Here is a 21,800-nt window from a genome sequence, read left to right as displayed (position 1 = left end):
TATTATCATAATTAAACTAATTGAACTTTTAAAAATCAATAGCAGTTTTTCTGTGTTTTGCCCATTTCCACCCCCTCCCCTCTTTTTTAAAAATGTGGGCCAGATTATGTAGGACATTGTGCCATTATATAAGTGTTTTGGCTTTCCCTGTAAGTGAAATATATGGGGAGTCACCATCAGATTTTGAGCAGAGGAATGAAATAATCTGATTTAGGTTTTTAAAGTCTCAATTTAACTGCTTTATTAAGCTCAGACTACAGAGGAATTAAGGGCAGTAATGGGGAGGCCAGTTAGGAGGCTATAACAATTATCTAGACAAGAAATAATGGTAACTTAGACCACGGTGGTAGTGGTGCAGATGGTGAGACGCAGTCAGATACTGGACACATTTCAAAAGACACAAAAGATCTTTTATATCTGAGGCAGAAAAGACTATAGGAGGAATGATTTTTGGAGGGAGGAGACCAAAAGTTCAGTTTCGAACCTGATAAAATTGAGATGCCTACTAGTTATACAAGTGGAATATTTGCATGGGAAGTGGATAAATAGATCTGGAGTAAGGGGAAAGGTATGGACTGGAGGTACAAATCTGGGAGTGATCAGTGTTTAAATAGTACTTAAATGAATCTGTGAAATTGAATTAGATTGTAAATGAGGTAAGTATTACTAGAGAAGTAGTAAGAAGACAGAGCCTTGAGGCACTTCCATGCAGGTCAGAAAAATAAGGATAGAACAGTAAGAGGAGACAAGTAGAGAAAAATGACTAATGAAATAGGAGGAAAACCCAGTGTATATCTTGAAAAGTGTGTGTTTCAAAATAGGAAGAGTGTTTTAACTATCAAATAATATTGATTGGCCAAGAAGAAGAGGACTGGGAATGACTTGAATTTTAAATGCAAAGGTTGTGGTGATTCTGACCAGGACGTTTTCAGTGGTATAAGGTGAAGATTTAAAAAAAGACTTTGTGGAACGGATTCAAGAGAGAATAGGAGGAAAGGAATTAGAATGAACAATTTTTTGAGTTTTTTTCTTTTTTTTTTCTTTTCTCTCTTTTGAGGGGGCAGAGAAATGGGACAGTCTGGAGGACAATCTGGAGGGAAATGTGGGGTCAGGAGGAGGGTTTTTTGCCAAAATGAAAGAAATTACAGCATGTTTTTATATTTATGAGAATGAGTTACTAGAGGGGAAAATTGATGATGCAAGAATTGAGAAGGGACAGTTGTTAGAGCAGTGTCCTTAAGAAGGTCAGAGGGGGTGGGATGTAATAAGCAAGTGGAGGATTTACCCTTAAAGAGAAGCATGGACAATTCACTCATTGTAATAGGAGGAAGGGCAGGTGAAGGTAGGTGGGTGGTTTAATGGTGATGGAAACCACTGAAAGTTCTCTTTCTGATTGCTTCAGTTTTTCCCAGCAGCATAGAATGCAGACTTATCTGGTGAAAGTGAGAATAGTGGAAGAGGGTGTTGAATGTTTGAGAGGAGAGGAGAAGGTCTGAAATAGTTATGTAGAGGTGTGTGAATAAACCTGGGGGAAAGGAGCAGGATTGCTAGGCAGTTACCTGGAGGGAAGTGTGGGGTGAAGAGATGGCTTTTCTTTTCCAGGTGGGAGAAATCACAGCATTTTTATATGCTGATGGGAATGAGCAGAGTGAAAAATTTATGACACGGGGAGAGACTGTACATTTCCAACTTTTCTTGAGGTTAGTGGCCAGAGGTTGAAAATGAAACAAGTCAGCTTGTTTGGGTGTGTTTGTCTTTCCCTTGTCAGGTATTCATGTGTTCATGAAGAGTAGCCAGAGTTGGATTTAGCAGGGGTTGAAGTTATACCAGGCAAATATGCCCAAGGGGAGAGGGGCAAGGAAGGTGAGAGTGTACTTGAGAGAGTGATTATAATGATGGATCATGGATCTAAGGAGAGATGGATAAGGAGTGATGGGAGGACACTGGTGGATAAGGCACAGTAAGAAGGAAGTAAAAAAAAAAAAATGACAGAAATTAACAGATTCATCACTTATGCTGAAAAGAATGGATAATTACCACCACAGTTTGTAGAAACAGACGCAGCATGTTAATACTGCCACTTTGGGATGCAGAGAACAGTACTCATTGCTTATTAGGAAAGTTTGTTTTCTGGACTCATCTTCGCTTGATCAAAAGGATACTTCTCAGCCACTGTGAAGTATTTCCCTAAATAAATATCTGTGTTTTATTCTTTATATTTATAAAGTATTTCCATTTTATTCTTTGTATTTATGGAAATTAGGTGTTTTTAAAAGTAAAATTTTATTGACTTTAGGGAGAAGACAGTAATGTCATGTAAGTCATAATAGAGACTGTACAGCAAATATTTAGCAGTAATGAAGTGTACTACTGACCTAATCACTGTATTCCTATTGTTTAAAATCTTAGATGCCATATTAACATATAAATGGCTACTGGTATGTTTGCAAAGAAAAAAAAATTTTTAATGGTTCTTTGTACTTTATCAGTAGGAATGTTGGATTTCTAACTTTCTGTACTGCCCAGCAAATTGTTAATATTTGATATATCAGAATGTTTTTTTAATCTTTAAAAGTTTTCATATAGATCAATAAGAATATTACCATTACTACCAGAAGCCCCTGTTGTGCCCCCTTCATTTATTGTTTTCATTTTTTCATGTTTTATTTTGAAAAAAATTCAAACTTAGAAAGAGTTGCAAGAAAAGTATTAAAGTCTATACACTGTTCACTCAGATTCACCAGTTATTAACATTTTGCCATATTTGCTTTATAATTTCTCAAAAATATTTTTTTCCTGAACCATTTGAATGCTAATTGTAGACATTGTGCCCTTTTACCCCTGAATACTTAAGCATATATTTCCTAGGAACAAAGACATTGTGTTCCGTAATTATAGGAAACAGTTAATCAATGTCAGAACATCTCATAATGAATCAGTACTTTAATATACAAGCCATAAATTTTGCTGATTATTTCAATAATATCTTTCATGGCAGTTCTTTTCTTTCCTCCTTGATTTAGGATTTAGTCCAGGATTATTCATTACAATTAACTCCTTTATCTCTTTATTCTTTTTTGATCTGGGACAGCTTCTTGAACATTCTTTGTATTTGTTGACATTGACTTGAAGAGTACAGTCTGGTTATTTTGTAAATCATCCTTCAGTCTGGGTTTGCTTGATGTTCCCACGTTATTAGATTCAGGCTTTGCTTTTGGGGCAGGAATACTACATAAGTAATGTGGTGTTCTCAGTGAATCAGCCTGTAGGTACATGATGTCAGTTTGTCCCGTTTTTAGTGGTGATAACTTACTTAGTCGTGGTGGTGTCTTTTGCGTTTCTGCAAAGTTACTGTATAAATAAGTAATCTGTGAGGAGACTGCATAAATATTCCGTTTGTCTTTGAACTTTCCATGAATTTTAATGAATTTTAATGTCCGTTTTTGATTTAGTCAATTATTACTGTAATGACTGAAAATAGTCATTGTCTAACTCTGTTATTCCTGTTACATTTATTAGTTGGCATTCTACTTTAAAAATGAGCTTTTCCACCTCCCTTACCTACTTATTTATTGTTAGACTCATTAATTTTTATTTTATGTGTGAGAGAGTTTGTGTGTGTGGCTTATAAATGGGGTATATAAACTATATATATACACATACACACACATGTATATGTATACACACATATATATGTACTGTAATTCATGTTGATGCTCAAATTGTTCCAGATTTGGTCCATGGGAGCCTCTTCAGACTGGCTCCTCTGACCTTTTGACATGTCCCCATCATCTTTTTTTGAGGATTTCTTTATTTTCTGATGTTTCAGTCTTATGTTGTACTTTCCCTGCCTCTTCCCTAGAAGCAGCCATTTCTTGAAGGAATCCTGATGCTTTTTAGTGGGAAATGGTAATTAGAAACCACGGTCTCGGCAATAGTTACGCTCATTGCTGTTGGGGTGTCACTATTTCTAGGTCTTTTCAGCACTCAGAGCTAGGAAAAAGCAAGCAATTTTAATGTGAAATTGCCATATATATGTTATTTTTATAAAATTTTAATCATATAGTCACATTTCTTCTACTTCTAGCTTGACACCACAGGTTCTACTCCTCTTTCTCTATTTTGTATCTTCCTTTTTCCCACAGTGAGAACCTAGTTCCAACAAGTTCAATATATACACTCATTTGCTTAATACTGAAATACACACAAAATAGATTAGAACTGTGCACCTACCATTACAAAAAACAAACCTATTAAATAGAGTTCAAGATTTCTTTCAATTTTTCTTTTTCTTAGATTGAGGGTATATAGTCAAAATATTGTGTTCAAAAATTTCCTTCAGAGTGGTTATATGTATTAGTCACTTAAAAGATAATTTGATCCATTGTTTCTGTTTCTTTTCAGTACTAGCATTTCTTTTCCTCCATGCTTATTGACTTACTTTCTACATATCTAGAACATTTAACATAGTTCCAAAGGCAAGACTATGCAAAAGTATACTCAGATTAGTCATTCTTTTTGCAATTTTTTTCACTCCTGTCAATAAACAATTTCATTTCATCTAGTTACTGGCTTGTTCTTCCTGTGTTGTTTTTTTTTTTACATAAATAAGCAGCTACATAAACATGTTTTCCCTATTACTTTGAAAGAGTGTCTTATTACTCCTTTAAAGGATTGGCAAGAGTGTATATAGGTGAACACCAGGGATAAAATTAACTTTTTTTAGAATTTTACTTTGAAAGACTTTAATTATTCTGAAATTGAATTTTAATGAAATATATATTTAATATAGGCTTTTATGAAACACAGAATGTTGCTGTTAACTGGTTACACTAACAATATTTATTTCTATTATTGAAGAATTAGGGAAAGAAATACCAACATTTCAAATAAGGTTTTATGAAACTGCAGAAATTAATGTTATTAATTTGTAAAAGCACTGAAATTTATTTCTGGATAATATATATAACCTGAAGTAAGCCTTTGGTTCTTTTCTCATTTCTGCATTTTGACATCATACTGTCTATGTTGAGAAGTATTTCTAAAAATATTCTAGAATTAATAAAATGTTGATAACAAAGACATCTATATTTGAATACCACTAGCAGTCTTAGTTCCACCACAAGTATTTCATATAACTTGAAGAGAATGATACTATCAGAACATGCTAAAGGACTTTAGAAAAAGCATGTCAAGGAAAAAAGAAACAGATCAAGGGGGGTCAGAGACAACAGTATGTAAGAAAAAACATAGAAAATTTATCTCACCAGAAACAGCACCTCTTCTCAGTCTCAGACAAGTACTGCCTCCAAAAAAGCCAATTCAAGCGTTGGGAAGTGGCAGGATCAATATGGGAGGGCCGAATCACCTGATCTAAGGTAAGGCTATTTTTAAACATTGGATACTCCTGATGTTTAGGTCATCAGTGTTGTTTTATCTCATTAGAAAGATAATAAATTTTGACTAGGCTGTACCATTTTCCCCACTGAATTACACTGTTTCAGTATAGAATTGAGGGTTTTTACACTTACCTTATGAATCAGCCCTTATCACCTCATGTCTCGCCCCTTGTCTCTCTAGCTTTTTATAACATAAATTGCCTGGAACCATGCTAATGGGTGCTCAATAAATGTTTTCCTTCCCTTTGCTGCAGGTTTAATTTTCCTTTCTCATATCATACCCTATTCAAAAACCCCTGGGTGCTTTTCAGTATCTGGAATAAAATTTAGCTCTCTGAGCCGGTCTTTAGGACCTATAAAATTGGACGCCATTGAATCTTTCCAATCTTTATTTTCCAACTACAGTGCATAAACCTGCCATTCTATTAAGTGGGTCTAGGAAGTACTATCTCCCTTATTGTTGCTATGCTTTTTATTCATAATCCACCCTCCATAGAATTTTGGTTTGTGTTCTAAATCTTAAATTTACAAAGCATACAAACCTTGGATGGATATTGTAAACTGAGCCTGTGAAAATGGGAATAATAATTTCTATCCTAAGTGATGTAATGAGAAGCAAGTGTGTTAGGGTATGAAAATGTATTGCCAACAATAAGCAGTTATACTTTGCTTGACTAGAAATACAGACTAAGATACCTTCTTAATTTATCGTTTGAAGTTTTAAATAAGGTAATAGTATATGGGAGTGTATTTTGTTTGTTTTTGTTGGTAAAGAATTTAAAGCTTTCTTCCTGGGCAGCTTGATGCTGTATTAATGTGTGTTTTGTTTTGTTTTTTATGTATTTTATTTTATTTTTGGCTGCGCTGGGTCTTTGTTGCTACGTGGGCTTTCTCTAGTTGTGGTGAGTGCGGGCTACTCTTCGTTGCAGTGTGCGGGCTTCTCATTGCGGTGGCTTCTCTTGTTGCGAAGCTCGGGCTCTAGGTGTGCTGGCTTCAGTAGTTGTGGCTTGCGGGCTCTAGAGTGCAGGCTCGGTAGTTGTGGTGCACAGGCTTAGTTGCTCCCCGGCATGTGGGATCTTCCCGAAACAGGGCTCGAACCCGTGTCCCCTGCATTGGCAGGCAGATGCTTAACCACTACGCCACCAGGGAAGTCCCATGCTGCTATTACTTTAACATCTGAAATTTCTTTTATATAAACCATTTGACTTATAATTTTTATCTTAAAATAGTTATGCTTTTGATATAACAGCTTATTTCTTGAAATAAATTGGCCATTTTATAAGGAAAATATTAGTTTTTAAATCTGAAAGTGATACATTTCAGTACTTAGACTATATAACTTCCCCCTTGCTACCCGCCCCCCCGCCCCCCTGTGCCCCAAAAGATGGTTTGGAAACTCAGAAAACTCCCTATTCTGATTTTGTGATTAGTCTCAGGGAGTATAGGTAGTAGGAAATTTGACACTGTATTTTCAGTGTGTATTTTGTGCTTTTGAAAATTAAAAATTAAAAAGAAGAAACAACTGTAGATGAAAGCTACATACACTTTTTTATAGCATAAGATAAAAAATGAGAAATGGGGAGTTTTTTTTAAAGCATTCCTTAAGTCTCTTTGTAAAGAACGATTAAATGATGGTTGAGATGCTTTTCATAAATTACTGTATTTGGAGACCCAGACTTTTCTCACCCTGTTACTCTTAATTTATATATTATAGTGTTTTTTAAATCTTTAACTATAGTATATAACAATAACATTTTATTGGTGCAAGTTTGTTTTGTACAGATTTGTAACTCTTGTAAAGCGAATTAGAAGAATGAAGTAGTTTAAATGAACACAGAAAATTGGAATAGGCAGTATTGCTATAGCAATATAGCAGATTGCTATAGCCTTACGCCAGTGTCCAATTTATTTCTGTATTTTGTTTTCATTTTACAATCTTAAACTATGCTCCTTTTAGATAATTAGTTGCAAATTCTAGGTTGTTTTATTAAGCTTGTTTTCCAACATCAGAATACTTTTAAACTAACCCAGACTCTTGAAGGAGGAATGGTAAAAATTGCTTTACAATGTATAATCACTAAAATATTTAAACCTGCTCGCATGTTTTATAATAGACAAACAAAACTTAAAAGTGGATGTTAAATGAACATTAAATCTAAGGTTGACTCCCTCATTTGTTCTTGCTGCTTACTATTATGTCTTGATGAAATCGTTTACTGAAAAAACGTACCTGTACTTCATAGCATTTGAGCACTCTGCATGCATGTTGCTATATTGTGTAGCTTGTAAGATTTTATGTGATTGGACATGTGAAGGCCTTTTTTTTTAATTACCTATAGAAACATATCTTTTCCTATCAGTGATACATTTAAAAAATGCAACTAAGCATAAATGTGGCTGGTAAAGCTTTATTCCAAGCTCTGCACAAAAGTAAGTAAACTTGGCTGCCCTAATAAACACAATTTATGTCCTCCAGTGAGTCTAATTTTAGCATATTTCACCTTTAAGTATTCAAGGTTTTTTGTTTGTTTTTAATATAGCTTAACAAGTAACGTGACATTTTAAAAATTCAGGACCCAGAAAATTAGCATGGAAAACATTCTGAGGGTAGGAGGGGGTTTGGAGTTGGTCATACCCAAGCCTGAATATTGACGTTGGTGTGGTACTTCACAAAGGAGCCTCTTTCCACATCTGTGAAAATGAAACTGATTGGACTTACACCTTACTTCAGTGTACTTACGGATGAAATAATTTTTAAGCCTGTGAAACGCTATTGCAGGGCACCCACTAAAGTGTTAGTTCCCCTTGGATCTCTGCTCCCATCATAGGCTTTACCAGTCTCTTTGAATATGGTGTGATAGGAAATTACATGTCCTGAAGAAAGTTTTTTAATTCTGTGATTTTTTTGGGGGGGACGTGTATCACTTTTCTAGACAGAATTCTTTTTTATTAAGTCTCCACTTGAAAAATAGAATATAAGTATAGAAGCAGTGCTGTCAGTCCACAGAACTCAAAAGATCAATATGAAAATATGTATGTAATGAAATCTTTACCATAATTGTTAAACCTTTTTAGATATGACTTTAAATTTATTGAGTAATAAAAACATTAATTTTTATTAACTACTTTAAGTTCTTACTAGAAGAGGACAAAATATAAGTCTCTTCTTTGGGCATGCCATTAGTTGTAGTTCTCGACTTTAGCTCTGTATTGGAGTTACATGGCGAGCTACAAAAAATATTGATGCTTAGGCCTGAGAGACTCAGATTTAACTATTTGGTGTGCACTCTGGGCATTGGGGGTCTTAAACGCTCTCTAGATGATTCTGATGTGCAGGCAAAGTTGAGAACCCCTAATCCATTAGTGGGGTGTGAAGTCAATTTGCTGGTCTCAGCCACCAAATATTTCTTGGTTTTATTTTGGGTTTTTTCCTGTGTTATTTGTAAATATTAATAAAATCATATTTGATATTAATGTTCTTTTTCCTTTATAGTAAGTGTAAGTAAGTACTGTTTTATGAAACATTTGTTTTTTTTTATATAATGTATATACTGGATTGCTGTGCAAAATGTATTTCCTAAATAACTGTTTTGTGGTTTAAAAAGTTTAAAAACTACTGTACTCTATCATACTTTCACTTAAGATGGACTCAGAGGAGAAACTTGTTTCTTTTTACTTTCATCTTTAAAATGGGAATAATAATAGTTGCTACCTCTTAGGATTATTATGAGGAGTAAATCTATATAAAGTGCTTAGAACAGTGCTTTCCTAGCACCATAGTAGGTGTTCAATAAATACTAGCAATTGTTATTACCAAGAAAAGTAATCTTCAGAGCTAGTGCTTTGTTTTTCTCTTAATGCACATTAAAGACTTTTGTTATGAAGACTGTCCTTTATTTTGGCTGGTAAAAAATAAGCTCAGAGATAAATTTGTGGCCAAAGATTAATAACTAACCTTTTATCTGTTTTCCCTTGTTTCTGATTTTGTTACTCTTAGGATTTCTATTGTATCTATGTAAGCAGCTCTCATACCCTTTCTGGAACATTAGAATCCTCAAAATATGTCATTTTAATTTAATTCCACTAAAATTTCAGAGATGTTTTCATATTCATCTGTGCTAGGAGGACAGGTCGAGGTTCTTGTGAATATTCACTGCCTGTATTAAATTGTAGATTAATGAAACTGTAGCTGTCCACTGTGGTTAGTTGCTCTCTCTTTCAGCTTTTTACTCTATGATTGAGTCCAGTATAGAGAAGGGAATCTTGATAACTGCATTAGCTGTCTGCCTTATTGAACAGTTTGTAAACCCAGATAAACCTGTGCTATGTAGAAATCCAGGTTACAGTAGATCCTCGTGGTGAAGCTCTACTAAATTTTTTTATTCATTGAAATAGAAAGTGGTACATCAGAAACTTTAATAATAATATGGTTCAATATTGTTTTCCATAATGTGACATCAGAATTGATGTTTAATTATTCACCTGTGTTAAATATTAAGTGATTTTTGTTACTTTGGTACATATGTGTCTGTTGTAAAATATTTCTAACAAAATTTCTGATTAAGGTAAATCAATTTATGTGGTAAAAATGCTTGGGCAAGGAGCTGTTACTATTATGGACATGTAAGGAATTGCAATTTTCTAGACTCCCTCTAGTGATATACATTTATTAAGGCTAATTTCTCATTTGTATGTTTTTATTTTATTTTATTTATTTTTAAAAATATTTATTTATTTATGGCTGTGTTGGGTCTTCATTGCTGTGTGCAGGCTTTCTCCAGTTGGCGGTGAGCGGGGGGCCACTCCTCGCTGCGGTGCATGGGCCTCTCATTGTCGTGGCCTCTCGTTGCGAAGCATGGGCTCCAGGCGTGCAGGCCTCAGCAGTTGTGGCACGTGGGCTCAGCAGTTGTGGCTTGTGGGCGCCAGACCTCAGGCTCAGCAGTTGTGGCACACGGGCCCAGTTGCTCCGTGGCATGTGGGATCCTCCTGGGCCAGGGCTCAAACCCGTGTCCCCTGCATTGGCAGGCAGGTTCTTAACCACTTCACCACCAGGGAAGTCCTGTATGTTTTAGAAACATAATATTTGCCATTTTGACTCTTTAGTGATAGAGCAATCCATTTAAAGCTGAAAAAGGTAATCAGACATCTCTGAACATATTGAAGATAAACTTTAATAAATGAGTACTCCCATGTGTCCCAGAATTTTTGAAAACATAAGTCCTTAGAAATCCATGGTCAAAGGTTATAGAATCTTTCCCCTTTTGCTACTTTTAACAATTCAGAGAATTTATAATCCAAGTTGCAAATCCAAACAAATTTGTGAGAATTTGTTCTTGATGGGAATAAATTTAAGAAGATGGAGAGGGGAGAATCCAGCGATTGAGAATAGAAGAGAATGGAAAAGAAAATAGTAGGGTAGAAATAAGGATTTTTACTATGAAGTTTAGGTAGTAATAAATGGTGAGGGAAATCCTGGTTTCAGAATATACACCTTTATCGTTTGGGCTGTTGGATGTGAGATGTGTTTATATATGGGAGAGCTGATGGCACGTGCTTTGATATGAAATTATAGTGGTCATAGCTTTGTAAGTTTTAGGCAAATTTTAGGCAAAAATTAGAGCAATATTTGTTTTGTCAGAAGTATTTCAATTTTTCTAATGTGTGACTGTTAGGATAGTTTCCCAGCTGCACTGAAGGGTACAAGTTAAGTAAAATCACTTTTGATCTTTGAGATCATGAGGGAACCTAGGGGGTCAATGACCTAGGCATAAAATCAGAAAGGCTTGAACATTTTTTAAATGTATTAACAAATCTTAAGTGGCAGAATAGTAAGCAGGAATTAACTATGTAGTTGAAGACATTTCAAATGCCATTATAGACTTTTTGTAGGTCTGTCTTCTTGTTTTTGTGAGCATAAAATTATTTATGGGGCTTTTCAAGGTTTACTTGAAACATACCTTCAGTAGTTCTTGATTTCCAAAAGTCTTAAGTTTTTCAAAGGCTGCTTATCTTGCTAGAAGGCAGCATGGCTCAAGGGAAGGGGTCTGAGGCTTTGGAATCAGGAAGACTCAGGTGTGAAAGTTAGTTTTGCCATGTAATTATTACTGAGGTCAGTGACATCACTCTGGCTCTAGCTTTATCATCTCTAACAAGTATATATTAATTTTTTAAGTTAAGGGTTATTCTGAGGTTTAGGTATAGAATGTAATCATTCAATAATTGGTAGCTGCTGTTATTAGTCATTTTAGGAACCTAACTTAGTGACCTGAAGGATCTATGGTACTTTGATTGTTTTACTTCTGTAAAATTTTAAAAACAGAATTGTTCAGAACTGAAATATAGATGAAGAGAAATTCATCTAATTTGCATCCACTTTTCATTGCCAGTTCCTACAAGTGACTTCTGTATCTTGTTAAGCATATATATTTTTATAAAGTTCTTAGCTACACGTAAAAATGGCTTTTAACGTTAGTTTCTTTTATTGTTAGATTTTCCTATTGAATTTGCAGCATTATTTTGTGATAGACTGTTTTTCCATCTACTCACAAACTTTAATGGTTGTAAATACAATTGGAGGTGGTGCTGGCATTTAAATATTTGAATTTTTCTAACTAAAGGCAAGTTATCAAGAATGAAAAAGTGGTTCCCTATTTATTTTTTCTAATTCTCAGAATAAATCACTAAGGAACATAACCTTTATGTATCAAAATGAGCATTATTTCTTTTCAAGCCGTTTTGAGGAATTTTTAAGATTTCTGTAATAGAACTATGATATGTGTTACAATTATAGTGGCCAAAAATTTTTATTTCCATTTGTTTAACATTTGCTACTGATTCAGTTCCACAAAAATAAATTCACTTGGAGACTATTAAAAAATAGTAAATTTTGAAGAAAACCTACAAAAATACTTAAAATTTAGCATTATGATCATTGTTTGGTGTGTTGGTCTTAGCTAATTAATAAAATTTAGTTTTTATGACTATGCAAAGTAATGAGATCTAAGTGAAGTTTTTTCGATGTGTTGTGATCTGATTTTATTTTAAATTACATTGCAAAGGGTTTTAGCCTTTATTTCTCACCTAATATTTGTGTTATTGTCCAAACATCTAATTAGGTGAAACTGAAATGATTCAATTTTTATGTTACAGGAGATTACCTGGGGCAATTGATGTTATTGGTCAGACTATAACTATCAGCCGAGTAGAAGGAAGGCGACGGGCAAATGAAAACAGCAACATACAGGTTTAGTATTTTAAAAGTTATTATTTTTTTTAAATGAAGGATTATATCTGTGTTCTAATTTAATTTATTCATTCATAGCACTATGCTATATGTAAGGTGATTTAGGTACTACAAAGGGGATTTAAAATGTGGAATCAATCACCATGTTATTACGAAAGCTGTTCCATTTAAAATTTATAACCTTTGGATCTTTTTCAGTAAGATATTTTTTTCCTTGCTATAAATGTGATATATAGACTCATTGGGCTAAAAAAGGAAAATATGGGAAAAGTTTAAAGAAGAAAATAAAACCGTCGATAGTTCTGCCATCTAAAGATAACCACTCTTAACATTTTGGTACATCTCTTCCTCATCACTAAGCAAGATTGGGATAGATACTACTATGGTTATATTTTTGGGTATCCTTTTTTTTTCCATATAAAATTATCATTTGCATTTTCCCATATTCTTAAAAATATTTAACACCTCCTCATGATAGATTTATTGTATGGCTATACCATAATTTATTTAATGTGACATTTCTGGGTGAAGTAGATCTCTTTGTTTTTCAAGTGAAAGAATGAAAGAAGATGAGTTATTAGCTTGTATAATTCAAGTTTAAACTTTGAGTAATTGAGACTTTCAGCTATTAGCTTGACCACACTTTTTTTCATTATTTTCTTTCTCTGAGTACTTTAAAAGATGTCCAGTGTTTTGATTCTTTATTACCTTCAGTAAATTATGTAAATGTTCTTTTTAGCACCTTTTGAGGTAAATTATTTCTAAAATGGAAGATAATCCTCTTTTTTACCCCCACCATTAAAATGTCATGCTTTCTTAAAATAATACTGCTTTCTACTTTAAGAACTAGCTTATCAGCATAAGCCTTACAAAAATTACTGTACTTAAATGTAGGAAAAGTTAATGAAAGGTTATATGTTTAAATGATATGCTTTAGCCAGCAAGGATTTGAAAAGTATACATTAAATATATAAAATCATGTTGCCTGTTTTTTCTAGTTTTCTCAAACAGAATCTGTTAGGGAGCTTGTCAAAAATTCAGATTTCTAGGTGCCACTCTCCTGTAGGTTCGGTTTCTGTCCCTTACCTGTTCACATAGATCAGTATTTTGTAAATACTTTTTAAGTATAAACCCTTGTTCTTAAAGTTACAAGGCTCACATGAAGAAGTTTTTTATGTATCTGGCTGCCTGTTAGTTGCACCCTATTGATGCATGCCTTATAGTCTCTTACTTTGCAACCTGATAATGACAGGCCTTGGTACAGTGAATATCTGGTTCTATTGCCATGTTAATTTCTTAATGCTAGTATCTATGACTAATGATTATATTGCCTTAATTTGAATACTTTAACTTTGGTTGAGTAACAAAGATAATACTCATTACATTTTATTTATGAAGTACTTAATTGTCTCGTTTAGAATATTTTTAGAACAATTATTCCTTAAGAATTTTATTTGTAATGATTCAGTTTTGTCTAGGCTTTGAATATGAACATTTAAAAAAGTGTGTTTGAGAGTGAATACTCACATCTGTATAATATACACACACATCACACACATAGAAAAATTACTCCTGCTTCCCCAGAATATATGTAAGTGAATAAAACTTATTTCTTAGATTAAATGAGATTCATTTACTGAGTTTAATCTTAGATAAGAACATTTATTCATCTTTTTAATTAACTATGCTCTAATTTTAGGTCCTTTCTGAAAGATCTGCTACTGAAGTAGACAACAATTTTAGCAAACCACCGCCATTTTTCCCTCCAGGAGCTCCTCCCACTCACCTTCCACCTCCTCCATTTCTTCCACCTCCTCCCACTGTCAGCACTGCTCCACCTCTGATTCCACCACCAGGTAAATAGTAAATAAGACATTTGATTTTGAAAGAAAAATAACCTATGAGTGTTTTTAAAATTTTGAATTTAACAAGTAAAGTATGTATTTGAAAATAGCATCTTCATTGATTTCACTACATTAATCTTCATTGATTGCACTACATTAAAAGTAATAGAATATGAAATTGATTATGTAAAATCTTCAGTAGATTCACACTGAAACAGATGTATATGTGTCTTACTTTTTCAGTAAAGCAAAGAAGCAATGTACTAAAATAGGGAAGAGTGGACAGACACTAAAATTGTGATCCAAAAATATGATAGTGATCCCCAAATTAAAGTTGCTAGTTGTGTATGTATAAATTCACATTGAATCATATTAACTTGTTTTGAAAAAAAATTTAAAGATACTTTCAGAATGGTGTAGGTCAAAAAAATTACATCCTGTGAAGGGATTGAATTGAAAATCTCAGTCTGTCTGGTCATCTTTCTTTGTATACTGGTTTCCTTTTAGGAGACTGTTTCTGGGTGCCAGGTATCTGATATTTACTTCTACTACACAAGAGAGAAAATTAATGTCATTTTTTATCATATTCTTAGTCACTTTTGGTTATTTATTAAAAACTAGATCAGTGACAGTAGAAAAAAATTCACAAATAATTACCAAATTTTATACTTTCATCCTTTTGTCTGAAGACCTTTTTTATTTTATTCATGATAGGCTTTCAATATTTATATCCCTTAATCAATTTTTAATGAAACTAACAGGATTGATTGAGATAATAATTACTTTCTTCCTAGGGAGAATGCGAGTAGTAAATGTTAAAAATTAGCTCCTGGTCCTAACCAGAACTACATGCGCTACATATGTTAAAATTTGCTTTCTATTAATAAAATCAGTTTAGGGCTTCCCTGGTGGCGCAGTGGTTGAGAGTCCGCCTGCCGATGCAAGGGACACGGATTCATGCCCCGGTCCGGGAAGATCCCACATGCTGCAGAGTGGCTGGGCCTGTGAGCCATGGCCGCTGAGCCTGTGCGTCCGGAACCTGTGCTCCACAACGGGAGAGGCCACAACAGTGAGAGGCCCGCGTACCGCAAAAAAAAAAAAAATCCGTTTATACTAGAGAGGCTTGTCCACTCACTTTGAATTTGCAAGAGAGTTGTCTTTGTTTTAAGCGGTGGTGATTGTGATTAGAGTACAGAAGCACTTAAAGGGTGTGACTAATCCTTCCCTGTAATACTCATCCTGGCCTCGAAAATTCACCTACTGCATTAGCCCCACAAGCACAATGCCTTTGATTTTCTTCTGAGATTACTTCTGCTTTCAAAAAGGATAATTATGAAACCTGACTACGGCTTTAGGGAACCTGTTGTCTCAAAAATAGAGGAAAGAGAAGACTGGAGAGGTTACTCAAGAGAACATTATTTCTAAAGTTCAGTGAATTTCTTGTTCCAACAATAAATTGCTTGTTCTGAATCCGAACCCGTTCAGAAGTTGTGCCTGGATCTGTGACTCTTGAATCTTTAATGTGGTGAGAATTAACTAAATGAAAAGAGAAAGTAATGAGGACTTAGTGATCCATATATGAGTCCTTTGCCCTATGAAAAAGATAAAATGTAGAAATAGTTAATTTTGAAGGTATTTGATTTAATGAGACTAAAAGATGATCAATGTATGTGATAACAGTCTTTACACTACATTGCTTTGTAATCTTATTTAAGCTTTACCAGCTACTAAAGGTGATTTAAAAGAATTTTCTTATTTGCTAGCTAATATAGTATATTCCCAGATGGCTAACATATATTTCAACACTTGGTATTTATTAAAGTAAGTGAGAGAGAGGCGGTGTGAACTAATGATAAAAAAATAAATACTTCCCTGGTATAAGAATATTTAGAAGCCCTGTAGGATATTGATAGGCAATGGCATTATCTGGATGTGCGTTCTTTTTCAAAATGGCAGAATCATTCCATTTCTTTGCCGTATAACCTCTGTTTATAAGGATGACAAATCTTTTAATTATGTTTAGCTTATCTATGACATTATACTGTAGAGTACCAGTGATTATTGCTTAAGCTGTCGATTTAATATTAATTTTCAGCTACGTGCTTTCCATATTTTAAACACCTGTCCAGATTTCCTTTGATGCTTATCCTTGAGAACATTTCCATGTCATCCTGTCAGCATTGAAGGAATACAAATTCAGATGAATTCTAATGCTGGTTAAGCAGTACCTATCTGTGGTATATTTGCTGGGGGTGGTAGCGAGGGAAAGATACCAATTCATATTGAAACCAAATATTTGTAAGTTGAGACTATCTGGATTACTCCTTATTTTACTAGATTGTGAGCTGTTGGAGAGAGCATAGGCTGTGTATTTCCATTTATGTTTCCCTGCAGCGCTAATCACAGAGGTCTTGTGTATACTTGACATTCCCTTAATATGTTAGCTAATTGAGTTAACAGGATATTTATGTATCCATAACACCAAAGGGATTATCAGATTAACAGTTGGTCCAGGCACTTATTAATCAGAATGAGCACGGGCTTTAAACTACAGTATGGCTGCATAGATATATGTACATATACCAGATGAACGTAGGCCTTGATTAAAGCCACATTTTCAGTTACCATTTACCACAGAGTCACATGATTACAGTATATTCTGTATAGTTTGCTGTAATTTAGATCACCTTAAGAAGCATAAGCAACTAATGAAAGAAAGCTGTGGTTCAGGAGTCTTTTTGTAAGTACTGCCTTAAAAAATACTCCATTTGTCTTTGAGAAACCTTGGGTTTCCTTTTTGCTTCCTTGAGAAATAATTAAAGGAGAAATGAAGAAAAATCTTTGGGGAATTAATTTGAACATTTTAATGTTGCATTTGTTAACATTAGCTTTCAAATGCTTAAGTTTTTAAGACTGTAGTTCTGTATATGATGGAACAAATATAGTAATGATGTATTATGCCTTTAATTTGGGGTGTTATCCAGATTTGCTTGGAATAGTCCTATTATACGTTTTGTCCCAGGTTAATTATTACTATTCACTCTCAGAAACGCCCTGGTGTGGAGGATTAAATTTATGGTCAGCTCTTGGAGGTTTACAGATGTGGCTTCTTGCATGAGTGGACAGTTACTCCTTAGCAACAGTGAATTGATAGAGACCGCTTCATTCAAGGAACTTTTACTGTCAGGTAGTTAACAGAAAAGAAGAGGTGTGTTGCTTCCTCTCCCCCTCAAATACACATACATCTAGAACATACATGAAAGTGACAGAGAGGCCAAAATCATATTTCTGGCCACAATGGATTTGTACGGAGAGCAGAGGAGGTTTTGTTTTGGAGAGTACAACAAACATGTAAGGTCCTAAGTGAATGTTGTGAGTTCTGGATTAGCTTTTTTAAATGAAAAAGTATTTAATATGGTTCCTTGCCACCATACTAACAGTAGCTTGAAAACAAACACTGGTTATTCAAGATCTTCCTTAATTTTCAGAAAATCTATTATTTTCATTTTCTAGTGAACCAGAAAAGTAGATTATTAGATAATCTAAAATTAGATTATTTTCCTGTTAGCAGTATGGTTTCTAGCATAGCGGCTATCAAACTTTTTGGTTACAGACCCCTTTATACTCTTAAGAATTACTGTAGACCCCAGAGAGCTTTTATTTATGTGTGTTATATCTATTTTTTATTAGAAATTAAACCTGAGAAATTAAAATATTATTTTTATTTATTTATTTATTTATTTTTGCGGTACGCGGGCCTCTCACTGTTGTGGCCTCTCCCATTGCGGAGCACAGGCTCCGGACGCACAGGCTCAGCAGCCATGGCTCACGGACCCAGCCGCTCCGCGGCATGTGGGATCTTCCCGGACCGGGGCATGAACCCGTGTCCCCTGCATCAGCAGGCGCACTCTAAACCACTGCGCCACGAGGGGAGCCCTAAAATATTATATTTAAAATATTATTTTGAGAGTATGCATAATAATCCCATTACATATTAAGATAATATTTTTATGAAAAATTATTTTTCCAGAATGACAACATTTAGTGCAAACAGTGGCCTTGTTTTACACTTTTGCAAATCTCTTTACTATGTGGCTTAATAGAAAAAAACCGGATTCTCCTATTTGCTTCCGCATTAAATCTATTGTGATTTCACATGTCATGTAGCCTCTGGAAAACTTCATTGTATACTTGTAAGAGAATGAGCATGAAAATGGCAAATAACAGCCTAGTGTTTATGAAAGGAGTTTTGACCTTGCAGATTCCTAGAAGGGCCTTTGGGACGCCCAGGAAGCTCCAGATAACACTTTGAGAACTGCTGCTTTGCCAGAAGCTTAGCCTGTATTCGATGAATATTTTCTGCATCCTTGAGGAAGTACAATTTTGTCCCTTTATTTGAGAAGCTGTTTTGTAAATATAACATTTATTAAGCTGATTTTATAGTTCCATGAAGATTTTTGGTCTTACACAGCAAATCCACATATTAACTGATGCTGTTTGCCAAAAATGTAAGCATTTTAAAAATGTAGTTTCTAGAAATACCTTTTGAAAAATAATTTCTTGAAGTTTTTGAGAACTGTACTCGTTTTCTATTTTGTTGTGTTTTTCTGTATTTTTTTAAAAAACCAAGAGTCTGTCAGTGTTTTCAATAAACTCAAAGTAGGGTGTAATGCTAATTATGTGTAACGAATAGTATTTTTTGGCACAATTAAGTTAAATTTAAGTTTTAATAGAAAATAAAAGCTCCTTCAGGATATTGATATTTTTAAATGTCTTTTTTCCCCATGGATGCTCCCTTTATAGTTATATTTTTAATACACCATAGATGCTGTATTTTGTAGAATTTAATTATGGTTTAATATTTGCCTTTTGTTTGTGCTACTCTTCCAGTCACTTTGCCATTAGACGTGAGCTTGTAGAGATTAATTCCTTTACAAGTTATTTGTAAAAATATTGATATTTCTATCAGAGACGTTTTTGTCTAACATAGAATTTTTGTTTTCCATAGGCTTTTAGATTATAATAGGATTAAGAGATCTTAATAAAGATAAAATAGTTCACCCATTTTATAGTTAATGTAAAATTATCTTTTTTACTTTTTAGGTGTGGAGTATGCTGATAACTATTTTTGTTGCTTTAAGTTTAGTGACCATATCACCTTCTAACATTTTTTCTTTAAAATTACTTCCATTCCTTTTTGTACCTTTGTGATTAATTATTTTACTTTATTAAGAAATAGTTTTATAGTAGTCTACATTCTGTTTTTTTTAAAAGGGTACATGGTAGATGATGTATATGTATATATACTATTTAAAATATTGATACATAGAAAAGCATGTGGTGGAAGGTAATATTTAAAGATTTTTATAAAACTTTTTGTACTCAGTTTTTTTGTGCAGAATTTACTTACGAGCTTGATGACTTGACAGTAGAAATTGGTGAGACATAAGGAAAGTGATCAGGCTATCAATTTGTAACATGCTAGTGTTGATGAAATTTGTCATTTACAAGTGAGAAATAGAAAGCATAGTTCACATAGTCCTTCTGCTGTGCTTTTTTCTTTCATTTGAACTGAATAGAGAAGTGATAGGTAGTAACTATATGTATTAGCTCTTGCTCCATAACAAATTACTGTAGAACATAGTGGCTTAAAACAACATACATTTATTATTGAACAGTGTTTGTGGGTTAGGAATGTGGGGACAGCTTAGCTGGTCCTCTGCTTCAAGTTCTTTCAGAGGCTTTGAGATGGTCATCTCAAGGGCTTGACTAAGAAAAGATTTCTGTTCAAGTTCACTGACCTCTTTGTTGAAAAGATTCACTTCCTCTCCAACAAGGTAGCTGGCTTCATCAGAGCGTGAATGCTGAGAACACAGTAGAGGAAACCAGCAAAATAGAAGTCACTCTCTTTTGTAACCTAGTCACGGAAGTGACATCCCATCATTTTTGCTGTATTTCGCCTGTTAGAAATAAGTCATTATATCTAGACCACACTCAAGGGGAGGATATAAATACCAGAGGTATAAAAAGACATGAATACCAGGAGGCAGGGATCAATGGAAGCCATGTCAGAGATTGCTATCACCTAACTCTTTTTTGCCATAGCTGTATAAAATAATGATGCGATACATTGAGAATGCGTTCATAGATAATTTTTATTCATTTATCTTTTGAGTACAGAGCCTCTATTAACTTCGTGGGAGTTTTTGAAATATAGATGAGTTCCTTTTGATATGATGTTTTGCTGGTCTGCTGTCTTTCTGTTTCTTTGCATCAATTCCTTCAGTCCCTAAATAGGATTTTAGGTCCCCCCCCACCCCTATGCTTCTTTACGTTTACAAGTACTTATTACATACTGGAATTAGTTAAATCCTATTCTCTTTCTTTTGAAGATGCCAGATGGTATAGGCTGTCATACAGCTGTACTGTTTTACTTAAGAATGTCACATGCTTTGTTTGTTTCATAAGAATTTGAAATGGAATTTATGTTATGTGTTTTGAATATTGAGGTGCTCAGCAATGCAATTAGTAGAGAAGTTTGGATGTAATCCAGTGATTCGCAAAGTATGGTCTCCGGTCGGCAACATCATCATCTCCTTGTTTGGAATGCAAATTCTCTGCCTCACTCCAGACCTACTGAATCAGAAATTCTAGGGGCGGGGCCCAGCAATCTGTGTTTTAACAAATTCTTGAGGTGATTCTGATGGCCACTGAAGTTTCAAAACCACTAATCTATTCATTCCCTTTAGAACTTCAATATTACTTTTCCAAAAACTTTTGGCCTGTAATAGAAATCTTGCTTTTACTATTGTATGCAAAACTTTCCAGGAAAACAAACATTTTTTCCCTACTCATTTTACAGATAAAGGATACAAAAAAGAAACACAGTACGTGCTTTGTGTATTTCAAGCCTGTTGGCTGGGCAGCATGTATGTTGGCCAGGAAAGGTGCGATTGTTGAGGGAGACAGGACGGGGAATTTTGAGATGCATTTTCTTTTTCATTACACTGTTTCTTTTGTTAACAAAAGTCAAATACCAAACGGTGATTATTTTAGATGAAAATTGTGTTGGTTTCACATTATATCACATATTAAATTTTCTTAGTAGCATTTTGAAAATACATTTGCTAATTGTCAAAGAATGGATTGTATAATGTTTCGTCAACTTTTAAGTTCTGTTTCAGTGAACACTTACCAATAAAGATTTGCATTGAATTATCTTAGATGAAATATGGGTCTCACAAGAAGGACCCTTTATAAGTTCTCATGCCAGCTTTCTGATGTGTAGATACTGTTTGGAAAGACATCTATATC

General features: G+C 34.2%; 1 protein-coding gene across 30 annotated transcripts in view; it reads left to right on the top strand.

Annotated features, from left to right (window-relative positions):
- The window catches only part of FIP1L1 (factor interacting with PAPOLA and CPSF1), a 64,702-nt gene that overhangs the window by 22,428 nt on the left and 20,474 nt on the right, over window positions 1–21,800 (top strand). For 15 of the 30 annotated variants that reach the window (XM_033425434.2, XM_033425436.2, XM_033425433.2 and 12 more), the window contains 3 exons: window positions 5,271–5,378; window positions 12,549–12,642; window positions 14,342–14,498. In XM_033425434.2, the coding sequence (XP_033281325.1) occupies window positions 5,271–5,378; window positions 12,549–12,642; window positions 14,342–14,498 (359 nt within the window). The remainder of the gene's footprint in view (window positions 1–5,270; window positions 5,379–12,548; window positions 12,643–14,341; window positions 14,499–21,800) is intronic. The other 15 variants (XM_033425438.2, XM_033425435.2, XM_033425430.2 and 12 more) reach the window with 1 other exon arrangement.

This window comes from Orcinus orca, chromosome 4 (assembly GCF_937001465.1).
Source record: "Orcinus orca chromosome 4, mOrcOrc1.1, whole genome shotgun sequence".
Taxonomy (NCBI): Eukaryota; Metazoa; Chordata; class Mammalia; order Artiodactyla; family Delphinidae; genus Orcinus; species Orcinus orca.
Note: the sequence above shows the minus strand (reverse complement) of the source record. Positions and strands in the feature narration are given on the sequence as shown.